The sequence below is a fragment of the Drosophila nasuta genome, chromosome 2R (genome assembly GCF_023558535.2).
Source record: "Drosophila nasuta strain 15112-1781.00 chromosome 2R, ASM2355853v1, whole genome shotgun sequence".
Taxonomy (NCBI): Eukaryota; Metazoa; Arthropoda; class Insecta; order Diptera; family Drosophilidae; genus Drosophila; species Drosophila nasuta.
In genome coordinates, this window is record NC_083456.1 from 16,115,974 (window position 1) to 16,135,540 (window position 19,567).

General features: G+C 42.6%; 7 protein-coding genes across 9 annotated transcripts in view; 4 read left to right on the plus strand and 3 right to left on the minus strand.

Annotated features, from left to right (window-relative positions):
* Positions 1-69: 69 nt before the first annotated feature.
* LOC132784334 (negative elongation factor B-like) lies at positions 70-2,112 on the minus strand. The gene is given in 3 exon segments (XM_060789873.1): positions 70-1,684; positions 1,687-1,941; positions 1,944-2,112. Coding segments are annotated over 3 exon segments (1,782 nt in total). The 5' UTR covers positions 1,977-2,112; the 3' UTR covers positions 70-190.
* Positions 2,113-2,562: 450 nt separating this feature from the next.
* Positions 2,563-7,547, plus strand: LOC132784333 (mothers against decapentaplegic homolog 4). Of its 2 annotated transcripts, XM_060789871.1 has the most exons (9): positions 2,564-3,441; positions 3,500-3,771; positions 4,486-4,849; positions 4,986-5,195; positions 5,299-5,961; positions 6,017-6,296; positions 6,366-6,534; positions 6,595-6,721; positions 6,794-7,547. In XM_060789871.1, exons 1-9 carry the CDS (start codon positions 3,381-3,383, stop codon positions 6,997-6,999), a joined length of 2,352 nt encoding a protein of 783 aa, XP_060645854.1. In that variant the 5' UTR covers positions 2,564-3,380; the 3' UTR covers positions 7,000-7,547. The 2 variants fall into 2 exon arrangements, with proteins under 2 accessions (XP_060645855.1, XP_060645854.1); XM_060789872.1 differs by lacking the exon at positions 4,986-5,195 and having other exon boundaries at positions 2,563-3,441.
* Positions 7,548-7,746: 199 nt separating this feature from the next.
* LOC132784335 (transcription factor Ouib) lies at positions 7,747-9,213 on the plus strand. The gene is made up of 4 exons (XM_060789875.1): positions 7,747-7,929; positions 7,997-8,742; positions 8,804-8,914; positions 8,972-9,213. Exons 1-4 carry the CDS (start codon positions 7,813-7,815, stop codon positions 9,129-9,131), a joined length of 1,134 nt encoding a protein of 377 aa, XP_060645858.1. The 5' UTR covers positions 7,747-7,812; the 3' UTR covers positions 9,132-9,213.
* LOC132784336 (alpha/beta-tubulin-N-acetyltransferase 9) lies at positions 9,148-9,954 on the minus strand. The gene has a single exon (XM_060789876.1). The coding sequence runs from the start codon at positions 9,899-9,901 to the stop codon at positions 9,296-9,298; it is 606 nt and encodes a 201-aa protein (XP_060645859.1). The 5' UTR covers positions 9,902-9,954; the 3' UTR covers positions 9,148-9,295.
* A 297-nt stretch (positions 9,955-10,251) lies between these two features.
* Positions 10,252-14,280, plus strand: LOC132786099 (microprocessor complex subunit DGCR8). The gene is made up of 5 exons (XM_060792519.1): positions 10,252-11,004; positions 11,625-11,816; positions 11,877-12,901; positions 12,954-13,208; positions 13,697-14,280. The coding sequence occupies exons 1-5, from the start codon at positions 10,758-10,760 to the stop codon at positions 13,982-13,984; spliced, it is 2,007 nt and encodes a 668-aa protein (XP_060648502.1). The 5' UTR covers positions 10,252-10,757; the 3' UTR covers positions 13,985-14,280.
* Positions 14,281-14,902: 622 nt separating this feature from the next.
* The window catches only part of LOC132785913 (uncharacterized), a 63,188-nt gene continuing 58,523 nt past the window's right edge, over positions 14,903-19,567 (plus strand). Inside the window, exon 1 of the mRNA XM_060792227.1 lies at positions 14,903-15,679. The gene's annotated coding sequence lies outside the window, so the exon portion shown is untranslated. The remainder of the gene's footprint in view (positions 15,680-19,567) is intronic.
* Positions 16,071-19,286, minus strand: LOC132785075 (nose resistant to fluoxetine protein 6-like). Of its 2 annotated transcripts, XM_060791058.1 has the most exons (9): positions 18,985-19,286; positions 18,600-18,930; positions 18,470-18,543; positions 18,212-18,414; positions 18,038-18,150; positions 17,770-17,971; positions 17,514-17,695; positions 16,964-17,435; positions 16,071-16,906 (listed from the first exon to the last, which is right to left on the minus strand). In XM_060791058.1, the coding sequence occupies exons 1-9, from the start codon at positions 19,277-19,279 to the stop codon at positions 16,670-16,672; spliced, it is 2,109 nt and encodes a 702-aa protein (XP_060647041.1). In that variant the 5' UTR covers positions 19,280-19,286; the 3' UTR covers positions 16,071-16,669. The 2 variants fall into 2 exon arrangements, with proteins under 2 accessions (XP_060647041.1, XP_060647040.1); XM_060791057.1 differs by lacking the exon at positions 16,071-16,906 and having other exon boundaries at positions 17,344-17,435; positions 17,751-17,971.

A 19,567-nucleotide genomic window follows, 5' to 3' on the forward strand; every position in this document is an offset into this window, starting at 1 on the left:
GTGTTTATAAATATGTCAGCAACAGATTACCAATGTTTACAAATAGTTGAATTTTAATTCAATTTGATTATCAATTACATTATTAAAAATATGAAAAAAAAAGAGTACAAAATTGTCATAAAATATAGCAGCTTCGTTGAGAAAACAGATGCGACAGAGACTAGGGCAATAAAATTAAGTTTAACTTAAATTATTGGGCACTATAGTGTGGTCCTGGTGTTGGAACGCTCTTTAAGGGCGAATCGAATTCTTCGGGCGGCAGCTCCACTACGGGCGTTTCTCCTCCCGTAGTCGCTGTGCCAATGCGCTCCTGTAGCGTTTCATACAGTTTGTGAATGTGTTCGTTGTGCGCTGTCGTCGGTTGCATCGCCTTCATCAATGTTCCAAGGCGTCCCACAGGCAACTTGTTGTGGACGTACCACAGCAACTTCAGCATATGTCGCGAGGTCACATTCTCGCGTGTCAAGCCAGCGAATATGAACTCATCGAACAGCGTGGTGCAGAAATCTTCAGTGGCAAACTCATCACTCATAGGAATCAACAGCGCTATCAGCGAATGCAAAAAAGGATCCTCATAGGCACGATCATCTTTGCAGGCTGACAAAATGGCCAAAACACGCAGTACACCAACACGATCCTTGGCACGCGCCGAATGCAAAGTATAATACATGGCCAGAATGCTGGCCACTGCACTCTCCTGGATGTAAGCCTGGACAGCATCGGGAGCTGGACCCGAATGCTCAATGGTGGTCAGCGCCGACTCACGCTCATCCGGCGGCAGCTTGCCATGCAGACTACGACATTGATCATCCACCATGAGCGACATCAACGCCGGTAGAAACTTTGTCACTACCTGGCCATCAAGCTTGGGCTCCTTGAAGTCTTGGGAATCAATCATGACCCAGGCACTCAATCCTAAAGCAAGCATCCGCAGCAGCAGTATAAGGACTTGATTCTCACGCGGGATGCCCTCGTTGTTGATCAGATGGTGCAGTATCTTGATGGCGGACGTGGCCAAGAAATTTATGGCATACGGATCACAAAGTGTCATTGAAAGGTCACCCAAGACTTGCTCCTGTCCACGCTTGATATTGTCAAGGAATCCCTGGAGTTCACGCGAACGTTTAATATCCACATTCTTCTCGCGGATGCAGGCATCAAGACACCAGGTGAACTTGTGACATGGATCAATCGAGATGATCTCCTGCACCTCCAGATCGTGTAGTGCCATCAACAACTCAGCTCGAAGCGTGCAATAGTGAACGTTGCGGGTGCGCAGGAAGAGTGTGCGCAAAAATTGAAGCACCATGTCGTACAACTTGACGCTGTTGCCAATCATATTGGCCAACTTCTGCACAACTTCGCCATGGCGTCGCACTTTTGGTGTGGGCTGGAAGAACAGATTATTGAGATTCGTGTGATCGAAGAGAATATGCTCCTTTTCACGTATGTATTGGGAGAGCAGCGGCGACACCTCGTCTCCGAATAGCGATTGATTATCACGCCAAATCTGTCGCTTCACTTCGGTGTCCGTGTCCGCGTATAGTTCACGATCTCGCACCAAGATGCGCAGATACTTGTCATCGATGTGCTGAGTGTTGCGCAGTATGGCCATGACCACAGGACGCAGATATTTCACACGCACCACCGGGAAACTCTTGACAAGCAGCTCCTTTAGCTTTTTTTTTCGCGCTCGCGCGGATCTTTCTGGTTCAGTTCGTTAATGTGGGCAATCAGCTTGTCGCGTAGCTCCTCCATAAGTGATGTGTGAAAGTCCAGGCGGCGCACGCCGTGCAGATCGAGCAGAGGCAGCATTGGGCGTAGCGAAGGCAATAAAACTCCATTTTCCAATTGAAAACTCTCAATTGCTTTCAAGGGATCCGTGCATGAGGTGAGAGCTTCTCTCAGAAACGCCTGACCGGGTATATTAACGTCTTCCAAAAGCCGGTGCCGTTGTTCTTAGCAGGCGCGCTCATTGCAAACCAATTTTATCAACATAAAACACTTATTATTGTCAATAATTGAAACAAATAATTTTTGTTTGTTATTTTTGCTTGCGTGCAGCCAGCTGAACGTTGCGCCTTTTATAACAGTGAGAGTGACAGGGTTGTATGTGCCTTTTAACAGAGATGCTGTTAAGGCTGACTGACTGAGAGCCCTGGTTCTTTTCATTGGAACTAATAGTAAACACATGAACCAAAACAAAAATAAATTTGCAATAGAAAACTATTGAAATTTTAATGAAATTAAGATTTTAAATTATAATATAGCACTGTAAACGGCGTAATTTATGCGTTATATTCTTATAATACTAAAATGAACTACAGTTTCTTTTTCGGTATTTTTCAAATTTCACACTAATAAAAATGTCCGGTCGTTTTTTTTGTTTTACTAAACATTGAATTCCTTAACGACAAGTTGTTTAAAAAAACGACCACTTTGAGGAAAAGTACCAAAATGTTATATCAAACGTGACCAGCTCGCAGTTTTCAGTGCATATGTAGTTTGGTATATTTTCTAGGCGTCAAATTGCGTATTTTAACAGTAAAATAAGCGGTCACATCCCAGCACAGAGTATTAAATAAAACAGCTTTAGAAGAAAGCTCTTTTTTTAAGAAACAAAAAAAGTCTGAGAATCTAACTAAATTTCAGTAAATAAATGAGTCGAGTATAAAAAACAGACGCTGTAACTAATTCAAATAAAAAAATAATTGCAGCATATAATTGCAGCATAAAAACCACAAATAAAACAGTGCAAGCGCGAGTGTGTGCGTATGTGTGTGTGTAAGAGTTTACTGTTGCTGCCGGACGACAACTCGAAAGCAGTGTGTGGAGCTGCAGGGTGAAAGGAAGCGGGAGAAGGAGCAGCACTCCTCTTCTAGTGCTGCAAAAGAAAAGCCTTGCTGCTCTGTTGCCATAATTACGGCAGCTTTGTGGGAGTTCAAGTTTAACAGCGCGCGTCTGTGTGTGCGTGTGTGTGAGTGCGTTTCAATGTGTGCGTAACACCCCCAAAGGCGCTCTCTTTTGCACACACACACACACACTCTGATGTAAATGTACAACAACAACAGCGCAATTTTGGAGCAATTACATTAGCAGCCAAAGAAGAGGTGGAGAAGAAGAAGGGAGAGAGCAGCGTCGCGGGCTTGCCGTTTTTTGTTTTGTGCGCACGATTCGCGTGCTTCTCTTTGTTTGCTGCTTAGCACATTTAGCGGGCGGGCGCTGCATCTACGTGCAACGCAACGCTTCAGCCAACCAACGGCAACGCTTTGTGGCCATCAGCTGGATACGGATTTTGTGACGGCGGCGACACAAACAACGCCGAAGTGGATGCCCATGCACGCGGTGGCCTGGGTGGCATTGTTGCCCAGGACTTTGGAATGCCCGGACCCGCCAATGGTCCGCCTCCTCACATGTACGGCGCCGTAGCGCCGCAGGACAGTAAGATTATCATAGAATATATCATATTCATGGAGGCTAACATTCCTTATCCCTACAGTCATAGTGCGGGACATGGTGCAAATGCCGCCACCACCACCCTCGAATGCACCCACATCGGCGGATGCCTGCCTCAGCATTGTGCACTCGCTGATGTGCCATCGGCAGGGTGGGGAGAGCGAGGGATTCGCGAAGCGTGCCATCGAATCGCTGGTGAAAAAACTGAAGGAGAAGCGTGACGAATTGGACTCGCTGATAACAGCAATTACCACCAATGGCGCCCATCCAAGCAAATGCGTCACCATCCAGCGCACGCTCGACGGTCGCTTGCAGGTGAGAGAGTGTGATTCCCATCTCCGTTTCGATTCCCAATCTAAGTAGAAGTCGTATTCTCCGCATTGTACGATGCGTTTACACTGCCACCTTAGTCGCAGTATTAGGGCTTTCTAATTGGTTACTTTGGCATGGGTTTACATTGCAGCCTTATTAAGACCTTACGCCTTTTTTTAACTAATGCAGTTATGGCTAGTTAAAAGTGTTGTAATACTGAGTTAATTTTGATTTTGTGTACGATTGATCATTATATATTTTCTTAGAAGGGTTCTTTCAATTATTTATTTATTGTTTAGTTCTTAATAATTCTATAGTGAAGGGTATACATAAATTTAGTAAATTTGTTATTATATAAAACAAAATTCTATATCGCGAGGTATAGGCAGAGTAACTGTGACCTTCAGGCTGACCTGTCTTAATTTTTTGGCCTGCGCCTTAAGACTAATATTTTGCATTTGTTGCGTACCCTAAACTAAAATTCTTTAGGCATCAGGCTGCAATGTAGACACACTATTATTAGGTGTGCTCTCTTATCGCCGCTCTACCCTTCGCTGTTCGTTCGTCGTGTATTTGTTTGTTTATGTTGTTTGTGGCATTTCCGGTTGCGATACGCGCGACAGTTTTGTACTTTTGTTTGTGCTTCTCCCCGTAATTCGATTATTCTATTTGAATTGAATTTTGATTTGATTTGATACGATTTGCTTTGCTTTGCAGGTGGCCGGTCGAAAGGGATTTCCACATGTGATTTATGCGCGCATTTGGCGCTGGCCCGATCTGCACAAGAACGAGCTGAAGCACGTTAAATACTGCGCCTTTGCGTTCGATCTCAAATGCGATTCGGTGTGCGTTAATCCCTACCATTATGAGCGTGTCGTATCGCCGGGCATCGATCTGTCCGGTCTCAGTTTGCAGTCGGGTCCCAGTCGCCTCGTTAAAGATGAATACTCAGCGGGTCCGTTGGTGGGCGGCATGGATATCGATGGCAATGACATTGGCACCATACAGCATCATCCCACGCAGATGGTTGGACCGGGTGGCTACGGTTATCCGCCCCAAGGACCCGGACCCGGTGATTACGGTATGTAAGGCAATAGGCTAGCTGTATGGTAGATTTCATTTTGTATTGGGATTTACTTTGAGTTGCTTGATTTTTTGGTTATTTAATTTCCATTTCCCTTTGGTTTTCGTTTGGCATTTTTTTGTATGATTTGTAGTCACCGATGCTAATCAAATGAGTGCAATGTTTGCTGCCGGCCGCGCAATACCAAAAATCGAGCCAACGGACGGCGCTGATCCGCGCAGTTCGTGGATGGTGCAACCGCAACCGCAGCCTCCGCCGCCGCGACAGGCACCGCCACAGCAACAGCAGCAACAACAACAACAACAGCCACAATCCCAATCCCAGCCAGCGTCGCACACTCGTTGTAAGCGTCTTTTTATGTTGTAGTGTTTTGTCTTGCCAAAGATTCTTCAGTTTATTCTTATTGTCAAATCAATTGCTGACATTTTGTGATGTTACCTTTACAGCCGTACCTCATGGCATGCCGGGCATGGGAGCCATGAATGCCGGTCCCGGTCCTGGCCAAGGTCCTGTTATGGCGCCACCACCCCCGCCCACACAACAACAACAGCAACAAGCACAGAGCGTCGTTGCCCAAGGCAATGGCGTGCATCATGCCCAGGCTAGCTCCCCGACAGATCCAACAGCCGCCATGGCCATGCAACAGCAGCAGCAACAACAGCAGCCGCCGCCAGGTGGTGGACCCAATGGCCAGACTGGCGTTAACAATGCCAGCGGTGCTCAGGGAGCCGCTGGACAATATTATGGCGCACCAACAGGAGCTGCACAAATGCAAAACGACGTGAGCAAGTTTGGTGGGAATGCAGCTGTTGCAGGCGCTGGCCAAACAGCTGTGCATGCCCAGCAGCAACAACAGCAGCAGCAGAACGGTTATGTCACACAGTCGACGGGACAAAATGCGGGCGCAGGCAACTATGGAGCAACGCAAGCGTCGTCAGCGCAGCAGCAGCAACAACAGCAAGCGACGCAGGGCAATGCTGGAGGTGCGGCTGGTGCACAGAGCAGCGGTGGTGGCGGAGGAGCCGCTGGCACCTGGACGGGACCTAATACGCTCACCTACACACAGTCCATGCAGCCGCCAGATCCACGCTCCTTGCCAGGCGCCTACTGTAAGTTGTTGGAGCATTAATTGCAGTTGAAGAGTTTACATTTTGAGTGTTTTAGGGAACTCATCGCTGCCTGGTGATCTGGCGTCGCCGCAACAAGTGGCGCCGCAGCAGCAGCAACAACAGCAGCCGCGTCTGCTATCGCGACAACCGGCACCAGAGTACTGGTGCTCCATTGCCTACTTTGAGCTGGACACACAGGTGGGCGAGACGTTTAAGGTGCCCTCGGCGAAGCCTAATGTCATAATCGATGGCTATGTGGATCCCTCGGGTGGCAATCGCTTCTGCTTAGGCGCATTGAGCAATGTGCATCGCACAGAACAATCGGAGCGTGCCAGGTACGTCGATAACATAACATGTAATATAAGACCGCTTGAAATTGAACTTTATTTGAATTTTGTTGTCAGGTTGCATATTGGCAAGGGTGTGCAGTTGGATTTGCGGGGCGAGGGCGATGTCTGGTTGCGCTGTCTCAGCGATAACTCGGTGTTTGTACAAAGCTATTATCTGGATCGCGAGGCGGGTCGAACGCCAGGCGATGCTGTTCACAAAATCTATCCAGCAGCTTGCATCAAAGTAGGTTTCCAATCACAACGATTTGTGGGCTTTAACTAATAAGTTGTCTTCTCGCTGCAGGTTTTTGATTTGCGTCAATGCCATCAGCAGATGCATTCGCTGGCCACCAACGCACAAGCCGCTGCGGCGGCACAAGCAGCTGCTGTGGCGGGTGTCTCCAATCAGCAAATGGGTGGAGCTGGCAGAAGTGAGTAGCACTATTTTTTATATGCGCCTCTTATAGTATTTATTTGTAATTAAATTACATTTACCTTTTTAGGCATTACCGCAGCTGCTGGCATTGGAGTTGATGATCTGCGTCGTCTGTGCATATTGCGACTGAGTTTTGTGAAGGGCTGGGGACCCGATTACCCAAGGCAATCAATCAAGGAGACGCCCTGCTGGATCGAGGTGCATTTGCATCGTGCGTTGCAGCTGCTCGACGAGGTGCTGCATGCCATGCCCATCGATGGAGCCGCTGCCTAGATAACATACATACAAACAAACAAACCAACATATTTATTATTCATAACAACAACAAGAGCAACAGCAACAAGATGATGAACGAAGCACACCACGTCTCTAAATGTTAGTTTAAGATTACAGTTTGAGCAGCTATATTTAAGTTGTAAGAGCAAAGTGCAAACGAAAATGGTATGAAATATTTAGTTTTGATTTGCAATTTATGATTATGATTATGTTTGCCTTTAATTATTTAATAATAATTTTTATAAAAAATTGAAACAGCTGTACAACATTAAGCAACTAGTTTTATGTACACTATCCATACACACACATGCGTATATATATTTGATAACTGACTAACGGCTCATGCTATTTGATGCCCCTTCCTGCCGCCTACATACATATAGACCACACACAACACCCCAAGCTTACACACAGCATTATTAACACAGCCAACGACTACAACAACAGCGACAACAGAAAAAACATTAAAAATGCAATATGTAAGGCAAGTAAAGAATGTAGTTGTAATATACAAAATGTAATAAACAGAGCATTAACTAAATGTATTTTCATGAGAATTCATATTTAACATGGGTTTAAGGTGGCGGTTTGAGAATCACTTCACTAAATTCTTATTTTTGAAAATTAAATAAGTAACGGCTAGACAAAGTGACCAGGCAGTCACACATCGGAATCACGACATCGCATACGCCGCAACATTAGTGTTGCCAGATAGTTTCTTACAGAACAGCTGATTGCTGTAAAAGACGCGAATAGAGGGAAAGCAATAGAAGTGAAAAACGCGTTTGGGTTTTGGAAAATGTTTGTAAAATGTCTGCGCGCTGTCGAACCTGTGGTAAGATAATTTTCTGCCTCAATGCCAACAATCTATTCGAACAACCTGACAAAATAATGCTGCATCAAATAGAAGCGTTAACTGGACTCTTTGTAAGTTGTTTACAATTTAACTTAAAAGTGCAAGTGTTGATGCCATTATTTTGGTTTTAAATAATAGCTGCTAGAGCAAACAGAATTTCCTGCACATATCTGTGGACCATGTGAAGTTGCGCTGCGCGAAGCGATTATATTTCGTGAGCGAATCATCAGAACACAGCAGCTACTTTTGAGCAGCAACAGCGTCGCCGAAGCGCTCAAAGAAATCGATTTAGATGAAGAGCACAAACTTAATCTGGACGACAGAGTCATACAACAAGAGGAGGACGAGGATGATGAAGAAGAGGGTGGGGAACAATATAGTTCGTTTGACGAAAACACAGAATACACAGAAGACTACTTAGATCAGCCGAAGGAACAACTAGAAGAAGTGGCAACAGTTGCACAAACAACAGACACTTCAGAGACTGCAAGTATAGCGCCTGCAGAATGCAAGCCAGGCAAACAAACCGCTTCTAAACTCTATGCCACTGTCAACTTTGCCATCAATTCGAGGAACACACCACGCATCAACTGGAGTAAGCTCTCCGAGCACGAGATTGTGGAGCTGAAGCGTGAGCGACGAAAGCGTGATTGCATCTGCGAATTATGCGGCAGACATTTCACCTGTCCAAGCAATTTCAAAGTACATCTGTTGCGCCACACAGGCGTGAAGAACTTTACTTGCAAGCAGTGTCCGTTGAAGTTTTATACGCCGCATTTGTTGCGTCGCCATATGTTGTCGCATCTCTGCCAGAAACCGTATCCATGTCAGTACTGCGGTCAAACATTTGCCGATCACAGCGGGCGCATTCAACACGAGCGAAAGTAAGTCAATGCTTTTAAAATTTAATATGTGATGATTATTAAATATTTTGAATCTTTCTAGTCGCCACACAAATTATAAACCTTACAAGTGCACTAAATGCGACAAAGCGTTTGCAGTCAGCAACAAGCTAAAGACGCACATGCTCAGCCACTCTGGAGTACGAAGTTTTCAGTAAGTAAGCAGCTAAAATACTTTATAAACAAATACTAATCTCCTTCACCTTTGCAGCTGCGAGATCTGCAAAGTTTCCTTTATGCGACGCCCTCACTTAGCTGCCCATTATCGTTCAAAGGGTCACGAACAGAATGCCCAAAACTTTGCTGCCGAGGAAACCAATAATGTGGATATCGACAATGAGCTAGTAGAATCTATACCTTGTAACGTATAGTTGCATATATTTTAAATTTACTTTAAGTGAACAGAGCAGAGTGTAATTCGTTAAGAATAAAATACGTTTATTTTAAAAGGCAAGTCAGACATTTGTGGCAGTGTTGCCAGATTGTTCACAATTAACGACTACTTCGCTTAGCCTGCAGCGAATATTGCCTGTAATTACTTGTAAGTTTCGCTTCTGATATCAACTTGTTGATCTAGCCATGTCAACCAATCTGGCGTCACCTTGCGCTCCAAGGTCACTTCGTGGAAGACTTCTACCCGACGGACTTCAACAAATTGAAAGCTTTCAAATAAGCGCAACGATATTTGATTGTCCATGTCAATCTTAGCTTCGAATTTGGTCACACTTAAATGGTTCTGTGCGTACTTGAGCATGAGAAGCATTGCTTCCCGTCCGTAACCTTTACCACGCGCCTCTGTTGCTGCTATCATGATCTCAGCTTCGGCCACATATTGGTTACCCTCCTCTTCGTCGTCGTCATAGCGCAGGAAGAGATTAGTATCACCGACCATGGCAGCAATTTCATCATTTGTGTTTGCATAAGTTTCAGCACAGAGCACAATAAAAGTGAGCTTGTCGTTATCCTCTCGCCAACTTCGTTGCATATCATATTCTTCACTTAAAGTGAGTTCATCTGATGCCGTTAAGTTACGCAGTGTTGGGCAACTCATCCATTCGTGATATTTGGGCACATGGCGAGCCTCGTAGGGCACCAAAATCACCCGTTGGCCAACTAACTTCGTATGCTCGTTGAGTCGCATTTCACCAAAATAAGCAAACCTCCAATAGGAACAGTCTCTATTGGGAAACAGCGTGACCGTCTGTTGCAGCTCGAAATACACCATTAGTAAGAAGCAGTATATTTTTAGTTGATACGTAGCCGTACAGTTAAAAAATGTTAATTTCATTTAAATAAAAATTGAGAGCGACCTTTACACTTGTATTATGACTTAAACAGGCACTAAAAAACATGCAATTAATGAACGAAATACACAGTTTACCGATTATTTACGAAAATGAAATTGCCTCATCATAAGTAACGATAGATAGTTGCATTTCAGCGGTATGGTAGCATTGAAATTGCCTAGGAACAGCTGTTTATTGACAAAAAACCGAGCGTGGCCATTGCTAAAGAGTTATATTTTATTATTCGTTAAAAACATATAAATGTTTAATACGTTTTGACAATTTCCATAAAAAAGCGGCAAATATTATTTAAAAACGGGCTTAGCCACTTTTGCCTTGGTGTTTTGTTGCACACAGAATCCCATTGCGAAAGCAGCTTCGCTTAGGAAGCCGGCTAAATATTGCAAATTGCAAAAAAATAATTACAACAAAAATTACAATAGAAACGTGTTATGCTGATGCATGCTCTAATTACGATATTGTGGTGAAGTGCGTTGCGAACACAAAAAAAAGTAGGAATGTTTAGATTGGGCTTTCTAGCTTAACCAATGTGGCACTTCCAATGAAAAATCAATTCGAAATCGTTGGATGTTCTCAGTATTGGTTATTGGCGAGAAGAATCCCAAACACAGCTGTATAAAAAACTAAAATCCAATTCAAATACGATACACTCGAATTTAAGTTTAACTCACACACACAAACTTCCGGAAAATGGCAACAACAGCTGCTGCTGTTGAGACGTCACAACAACAACAGTCTGAAGATGCTCCACGTTCGAAGCGTCCTAGACTGGAAGAAGAGGAGCAAGAGCTCAAGGTGGCTGGCTTCTCGTTGAGTGCCATTGAGGAGATGCGTCAGACACGTGATGCGGAGTTGCTGTCCGAGCCCCTCGATCAGCAGCTGCGTCAGTTCCAAGTGCTCGATGAAGTGGCCACAGCGAGTGAAGAGGATGAGTCAGGTAAGCAAATAAAGCAACAAGTAAGAACTCTGCAGTCGAGATGTGACAGTAATAGACCCTCTTTGTATAATTTTGTGATTTATAGATATTTTGCAATATTATCTATGATAAATAATATTTATCCAAATTTAGAGATCCACAGTGGACTCTGCTATTGATGTTGATTCAGATTTGCTCTTGGCAAACTGAATAGACTATTATTAACCCAATTCACTTGATGAGCACATGGCGCTAGCAGCCATAAACAGCAATAGCAGCTTCTTCCATAAGTCGCCTCGTTATCTGGTCGATCTCGAGCGAGCTTATCATTGTGTCTATAGAGCGCGACAAACGCAATCTGATAAACATTTTTGAAGTAGTTCCCATTGGGATTCTTGGATTCTCTGTTGTAGTCATTTTAAGCAGCTCGCATGCTTTAGATGCAGTTGCATTTCCATGCTCTATTTTCTGACTTGATCGTAAAGATCTCAAAAAAAGAACAAGATGCGTATGATTCCTATAGTGCGCTTAGATTTCAACGAACGCTTGTCGTTCCCAGCAGGTAGCAACAGTTGAGAATGCATTATTTGTAAACTAGTTAAGTTTATTTGTACAACTTATCTCGACTTGTCTTTTTTTAGATGACAACAGCGAGAAGCAAAATGGTGAAAACTATGCGGACGACGAAGAAGGAGACGCAGAGGCTGGCGACTATGATTCGTCTGACTTTGACGACGAGGAAATTGAGAATCTGCTGGATGAGAAGCTGCCCGATGATCTGCGTGAATCAAAGCGACCGAAGTATGAGCAGCGGTTCAAGACTGTATTAGATGGTATTATTAGCTGCTAACTATTTATATTGGCTATATTTATGTAGGCTTGTTAACTTGCAGAAAAGCGTCACAATCACTTTGAGGTGCTGCCTGAAGGTTGGGTGCAGGTGACGCACAACAGTGGCATGCCACTGTTTCTGCATCGCAAGTCACGTGTTTGTTGTGCCGCTCGTCCTTATTTCCTGGGCACTGGTAGTGCACGGAAACATGCTGTGCCTGTGGGTGCCATACCCTGTTTGAATTATCGACGCGCCCTGGATGAGGAGACAGAGGCAGAGCAGCAGCAGCAGCAGGCAACGGACAAACCACAAGCAGAAAGCACAGAGCAAACCGCATCAGCAGATGCAGCACCACCAGTTGCTGTTTGTCCTTTTAAGCCTGCTTCTCAGCCAGAGACGGAGCCTCAGACTGAACAGCAGCCCATGGAGATCACAGAGAACACAGACAGCACAAACAGCAAACCGAAATCCGATGATGGCAACGAGACGCCACAAGCCTTAATACCAGCAGCCAAAATTGTCACCGTTAATGAGAATACACAGCTGGAGTCTGTGACACCCGATCAGCTAAATACGTATTGTAAGAAACTCTTCAAGTTCAAGATGATACGTGTGCTGCGTTTTCGCTCCTGGAATGCACGTCGAAAGTTTACAAAGAATCGCAAGCACATCAAAAACATACAGCGTCCCACGCTGCCCGACGGCACAAAGCTCATCAAGTTTCCTATACTGGCGCCCAGCGGAACTGAGGGTGCAACAAATCCGCGTGGTCGCAAAGAATGGATCATGAATCCGAATGGCAAGAGTTTTGTCTGCATATTGCACGAGTATGTGCAACATGCGTTGAAGACACAACCCACCTATGAGTTCAAGGAGCTGCAAAATGCTGCCACTCCATATTCGGCCACAGTTTCGGTGAACAATTTAAAGTATGGCACTGGCTATGGCACCAGCAAGAAACAGGCTAAGTCTGAGGCGGCAAGGGAAACACTTGAAATACTCATACCCGATGTGAAGGACAAAATAACGGGCAACAACAAAGATCAAAAGAGCGGCATTGCCAAGAAGACGCAAAGTGATTTGTCTGTAAGTGTTAAACTTGAATTCAATTGGCATTCAATTAATAATTGTGCTTTAGGTGTTCGATGACATACGCATCGAGGATCCGCGTGTCACGGAATTCTGCAACAAGACAACGGAGCCATCGCCCAATGCCATTTTGCTGACCTGTTTGCAACGCAACTACGGCAGCGATGTGCAGATCACCCAGGAGATTAATCGCACCGCCAACAATAAGAACGAGTACACCATGACGGTAGGCAAGCACTCGGCCAAGGTGGTGTGCAAGAACAAGCGTGAGGGCAAGCAGCTGGCATCACAGGCTATTCTTCAGGTAAGCCAAAAAGTTTAAGGTATAATTAAATGTAGTACTTAATTCTATATTTAATATAATAAAATAAAAATAATAATAATTTATATAGAGCACAATGTAAATATGTTCAGAAAACTACAATATTTTTACTACCGATAAACTGGATAATCATGCTTTAATTATTTTAACTTTAATGCATTGAAGAGAATTAAATATTATAAATTGTTGCATACTTTTTGATGCATCAGGTGTGAAGTTTTGACACTATACTGTAGTAATAAATAGTTTTTTTTTGTATATTTATACGTCTTTGACTTTTGCAAAAAGTTTTGTTAATTTGAAATATTTAATTCATTATATTTAATTATTATTATTTATTATTTTATTTTTGTATTTAATAATAATTTTTGAGAAAACATATAATTGAATAGAGCGCAAATTAAAAAAATGCATTGAATGACTTGCAATTAATTAAAATAACTTTATTATTTTTTTTTTAATTTTTCCAGATACTTCATCCGCACATACAAACTTGGGGTTCGCTCTTGCGACTGTATGGCAACAATTCGATTAAAACGTTCAAGGAGAAGAAGCTGGAGGAGCAGGAGATTACCGTGCTGCAGAGCAAGGCGGCTGTTAATCAACCCAACTATGCCATTCTCGACAAGCTTAAGTGCGAGATGCTCAAACTCAGTGCCAAGCAGGAGAGCGTTCAAACGATGGGCACCTTTGTGCCACCTAGCGATGTGGATTTGCCCACATCATCTGGTTCCAATTTGAACAATGTCGAATTATAGTTATAAGCATCATCAGCATGGTCATCATTATCAAATTTAGCATTAAGCATATAGACCATCGTTAGTTGCATCATAGCTGTCATTGAGTTTTTTTGGTTTACCCAGCTAACATAGCTAACTTGAGCACAGTTAACCCATGTGATCCATCATAATATGACAAAATAAATAATAAAAAAAAACATTTAGAAGTCTCTCTGAAGCACGTGCGGAGAGCACTCTTAAAGTTTATACAATTAATATTAACATACAATACTTTATATGCAAGTGATTACCGTAATAAATTCTATACTATAATTGCCCAAAATAAATCTAGTAGACTTTTATTAGCCAAAAGATTGATTCCCCCGACAATCTCAATAAATCAAAACACACGATCATCAGCGTGTCTTAAAGAAAAGATATTATTAACTGTTGTAAATTTGAAATAAAATGATAAATTTACAGGGCATTATGAATATGATGAGTTTGCCGTCGCGTTGAGTTACCGTAAGTTCATGCACATTTCAAATAAAACCATTTGTATGTGTATGTGTGTGAGTGTGCGTGTATACATGTATGTATGTGCGTGCAATTATTTAAAAGACAATGCAGCCATAAATTATGCTACATTTTCATTTCATTCTAACGCTTCGTTTTTTATCGCATTCCTCGGACATACGCACACACACACACACACTCGTACATACATATACAGAGAGTGCCGCCATTGGCAGCCATAAACAGCAACACTGGCAGACATTGAGGCGAGCACGACGCAGGCACGCGCATACTGAATTCGCCGTAAAATGGGCAGCACTGGCAGTGTGCGCAGCGAGAGCGCGCGCAGCGCAGCATCAGCAAAACGAAGCGAAGTGCGGCGAAGTTAACACAAAAATCGCTGCGCTGCTCCTTTTAACGTCGCTGGCTGCTTCAGTATTTGTTCGTTGCGTGTCGAGTGCTAAAGGAGGCAGCTGGTCAACAAGCGCGCTGTGCCGCCAATTCCGAATTAATTAAATCACTTTAATTGAAAACACAGCGAATCCGCATCAGGTGCCAAAGGCCCAAAAGAGCTCTAACAATTCGTCAGTTGTTCGTTCGCTGGTCGCACGGGTGTCGCGAGGCGAGTGTGGGTCAAGTGTATGTGTGTGAGTGTCTGCTACACAACGTTGCAAAAAATTTATGACCAAAGCGGCATTAATATCACAGATACGCGGCTCGTTTCAACATCATTTCGCTGTGTGAAAGAACTCCAAAAATTGGGTCTCGCTTGCAAAACGAAAGCAAAAGAAAAAAAATCAACGGGTATACATTTCGTTGTCGTCGCCGTCGCAGTCGCCGTTCTCGTCGTCGTCGTTGTGACTGCGGGCGCCGCTGCCCCATTCGAATTGTGTGTGTTGTCCTACAGCACAAACACACACACACATAACGCACACACACGTACACGGCAATTGTGTTTACTGTAGAGTGGCCGCTGCCTCGGCCTGCGTCATTCAAAAATTCACATACATATGTACGATACATATACTAGATCTGTGCGTGTAACCTGTGTCTGTGTCTATATGTGTCTGCATGCATATGAATGTATGTAAATTACGTGCATGTAAAATGCGATTGGAATTTTGTCAACGCAACGCCCGCATCTAAATTAGCAACATTAACAGCAACAGTGACAGCAACAACATCCACAGCAGGAGCGAGCAGAACAACAACAATAAGGTAAGCGAAGCGAAAGCGCATCAGGCGCCAAGTGTCAGTCAAATGTTGGAAAATTCAATAATCCGCCAGGGGGCGCCACCCGCTCGCTATTCAGTTCAGTGTTGTACCCCTCACCACGCATCCTCACACCAAAACGTACCAAATACCAAATACCATAATATCAAATGTGTGTGTGTGTGTATGTTTGTCTGTTTCGCTTTGCATTTGTTCGTCGTCGTCGTCTGTTGCGTTGACCAAAAACTAGGTTGACGTTTTGTTGGCTTGCTTTGCTGCCAATTTCGCGCAATTTCAATTTCGGTTTCTATATCAATTCCAGTTAATTTCTACAAATGAAAGAAAAACATAAAAAATAAAATACAAAATGTCGCTCGCTACCACAAAGTTAGTACGATACTTTTATTTATTTGTTTGTTTTACTTATGACGATTGTGGCGGAAACTTTCAATGTTCTAACTCTTGGTCAATGGCAGTAAATCCTTTGATCTTTGATGAACACATTTCGCTTGAGGAATAAATAAATAATTATTACTGGCATTCAACGGAAGTCAAGTGGATTGTTTATACATCATTAAATGTTTAATTTCGGGGCGTAATTTACTAACTACTAAAAGTTTCGAGTCTAAGTTAACAATTTCGTAAAGCATGATGCATACTACTCCATTATATATTATAGTATTTATTCCGATTTGTCATTTGCAAAATAGTTGTATTGTTAAGGCTTAGCTCTTTCGCTTTCGTAATAATATTTTTTTATTAACAAAATAATCGTAGTCGAACCTTTCAATCATTTGCTATACGCTATCTAATGAAGATAATGTGGAACAGGTGGCGTTCTCAAGTTGTATAATTATCTTTTATTAGCTTTTTTTGAGTATTTTGATTTTTGGCCAATCTTCCGCCACTTCAGCTGTCTAGTACTTGATATGTTTTAAATATTCTAACTAATCTCTTTTAAGACAAGGTCGGTTTCACTTATGGGGACTTTTTCGATTAGAGTTTAGTAGCGCCCTCTTCATAAAGCGGAGTTGGCGTTGCCTTCTCGACCTCGTTTGCTGTGTTTCTTGGTATTTCTGCAACTGGCAACTCTTTGTCGTTCACTGGCTTTGGCTTAGCCTTTGATTTTGGCATCAAACTGCCCTCAAGTGCACCAAAGGGTCCTTCCAAAATAATGTACATGACGTAAGCCATCAGCACAGTAAAGCCGAATGACCCCCAAAAGGATAACATCTGCAAGATAGTTCAGTTAATATATAATATCTTATGGATATTTGGGAAAGCTATTACCATATCGTAGTTTGATAAATAACCTGTCGATCGCACTCGTTTATCATTCACCAGCTCTATGTAGACATGGAAGATATAGGCAGAGTATGAAAGTCTTGAGAGTGGTTGCCACATTGGCGACGAGAGGAAACTATCAGCCAATCCTCCGTATCCTTTCATACAGGCAAATACCACCCAGCACAAGGAAAGGGGCCACGCGATTCGAGTCAGTGTGTAATAGAAGGACTGTTCCAACGTGGTCAGAGCTGCTGCTCCCGACTGAGTAGCTGGATACAGTGCAAATAATGAGACAAACATCAAGGCCAGACTGACAATCCATCCTAACCAAATTACACTGTGATTGAGCTTAAAAGTCCGGTTGCGATTCAAATGCAGGAAATATCCACAAAGTAGTCCGATTAACCAAGGTGCTGCATGTGTGTGTGTAGCATGGTAGACTTTGGTTAAAGCCTCTCCACTCATGCCTCCCATTCTATATGTCGTGATTCATAGTAAGATTAAATTCATAAATTTCCTTGAATATATTGTTGGCGTAAGTTATTAAACTCACTCTAAGTAAAACTGGTACTTATTAGTCATCATTGTGGCAAAGAGGCAACCACAGAGTAGAAGCATGAGTACAAAGATTCCCCCAGCGGCTTTCTTGCCCCACTTGTACAAAGCGATAAGGAATATTGGTGATAGAATATAAAGTTGCATATCTACAGCTAGGTACCAGGTGTGATCCAAGCACTAAAATATAAAATGGTTATTAATTTTCGTACAATAAATGACGGCTATATTATACTTGTCATGTCTCCAGTTGCATAGTTCTGAACATACAGTAATGACAAGTACCATGTGCGTTTGCAAACGTCGAAGTCGCCAAAAGTAACTCTGCCAGTTACAGGACCATCACTCATCAAAGGGAGCAGTTTCATGTACATGGGAATAGCGACACCCAAGACCGGAGTAAGGCGCAAATAGCGATGGAGATACATCATTGGAATATTCATTTTCCCTTTAGTTCTGAAAAGATTTAAAGAAGTAATAAATTAAATTGATATTTGATTCTCGCAACTACCATAAACTCACTTTTCCAGGGACCGTAGAGCAATCATTACCAATAACAAACCACTGAGGAAAAAGAACGTATCCACGGAGAAGAAACCATGTAATATAAAGTTTGCAAAAAATGTTCGAAACCACTGTATAACAAAACAGCAACAGTTATTTAAAGAATTCTTTAATCCAAGTTTTTGTACTCACACTATTAAGGCTCACATAATTAGTTTTGGGAGTAGCAAGTGATATAAGATATTGATGACCAAAAATAACCCAAATAAGCGACATGCAACGCATGCCATGAAGACAATCGATGACGTTGGGATTCGATTTGGGTTCGACGAGACGAAAGAGAGCACGAGAATTGGCACGTGCGGAGAAAGCTTTAATAATTATTGGGAGTTTACCTAGAAATACCAAAAAAGTTAGTTGTATTTTAAAGATGTACCTCTAACTACTTACTCTGATCTCTATAAATGAAATAGTCGCAAAGCGTGGCTAAAATCATAGCTGCAGCCAGCACTGACAGTATTATACTGCAAGTTGTGAAATCAATTAAAAACTGAATGGATTTAAGTGTTATTCTTCGTACATGATTAATATAGTGACTCCATCAAAGGGTTCCCTTTCAGCCGTTGAACAGGTTGCTTCATCCACAATATTATTGGTTAAAGTCACATTTAGTAACCTGTTTGCAATTTGCCCAATAAAAGTATCCATTAAATCTGCCGAACATGAGGAGGGAAAGCAAACTGCAATCTTGAGAGTTGCACGAAAGGAAATCTTGGCAAAGCAGTATTTCCCTCTTATGCTATGACTATCTGTTATCGCTTTATTGGTTTTGATGCACTCATCGTAGTTGCCCATGTCAAAGAAATTTCCATAGAGTATTCCAGATGGGATCGATCCCCACGAATCAATCACTATAATCGTGAAGAAATTAAATTGAATTTCTGAAAAGCGAGAATCACACTTACTTCTGAGTGCCCAATAGCTGCGAGAGGATAATCCACTCATCAGCTGGGCCATGTCAGCCAGACACAGCAGGTCCTGCTGACTGGGAAGGCGGTTGTCAAGTCGCAAATCCAAGTTAGTTTGTGTGATATTTCCAAATTGCTGCATAAGCTGGACAGCAAAAGGACGCAACTCCATTAGCCTTTGGTATTCCTCATTGCTCACACTTGATCCACTTGGCTCAAATTGATAGCAACAAACTTGTGTTAGTCCACAAAATAGTAGAGTTCCTATAACTATGATTTTAAACTTATCCATGGCGATGTAAAATTGTGAATGACAAAATATTTTTTAATTGAAGCTTTATATATGAGCTTTTGGCGAGATAAGCACTTAGCAACACTTCAATAGATTGAATTGATAGATTGGTTTTGAGCACTTCTACTGACCGATAAGTTATCATTGTTTTTCTAAACCCATGTCTAATATTAGTGTAAAGCTATCGCTATTTATTTCTGCTTAATTTTAAAAATATACTTCCACATTTAAATTCCCTTGTATTTATTAAGTATTCATCTCACATAAGTTTTGCTTTTCTTTGAAAAA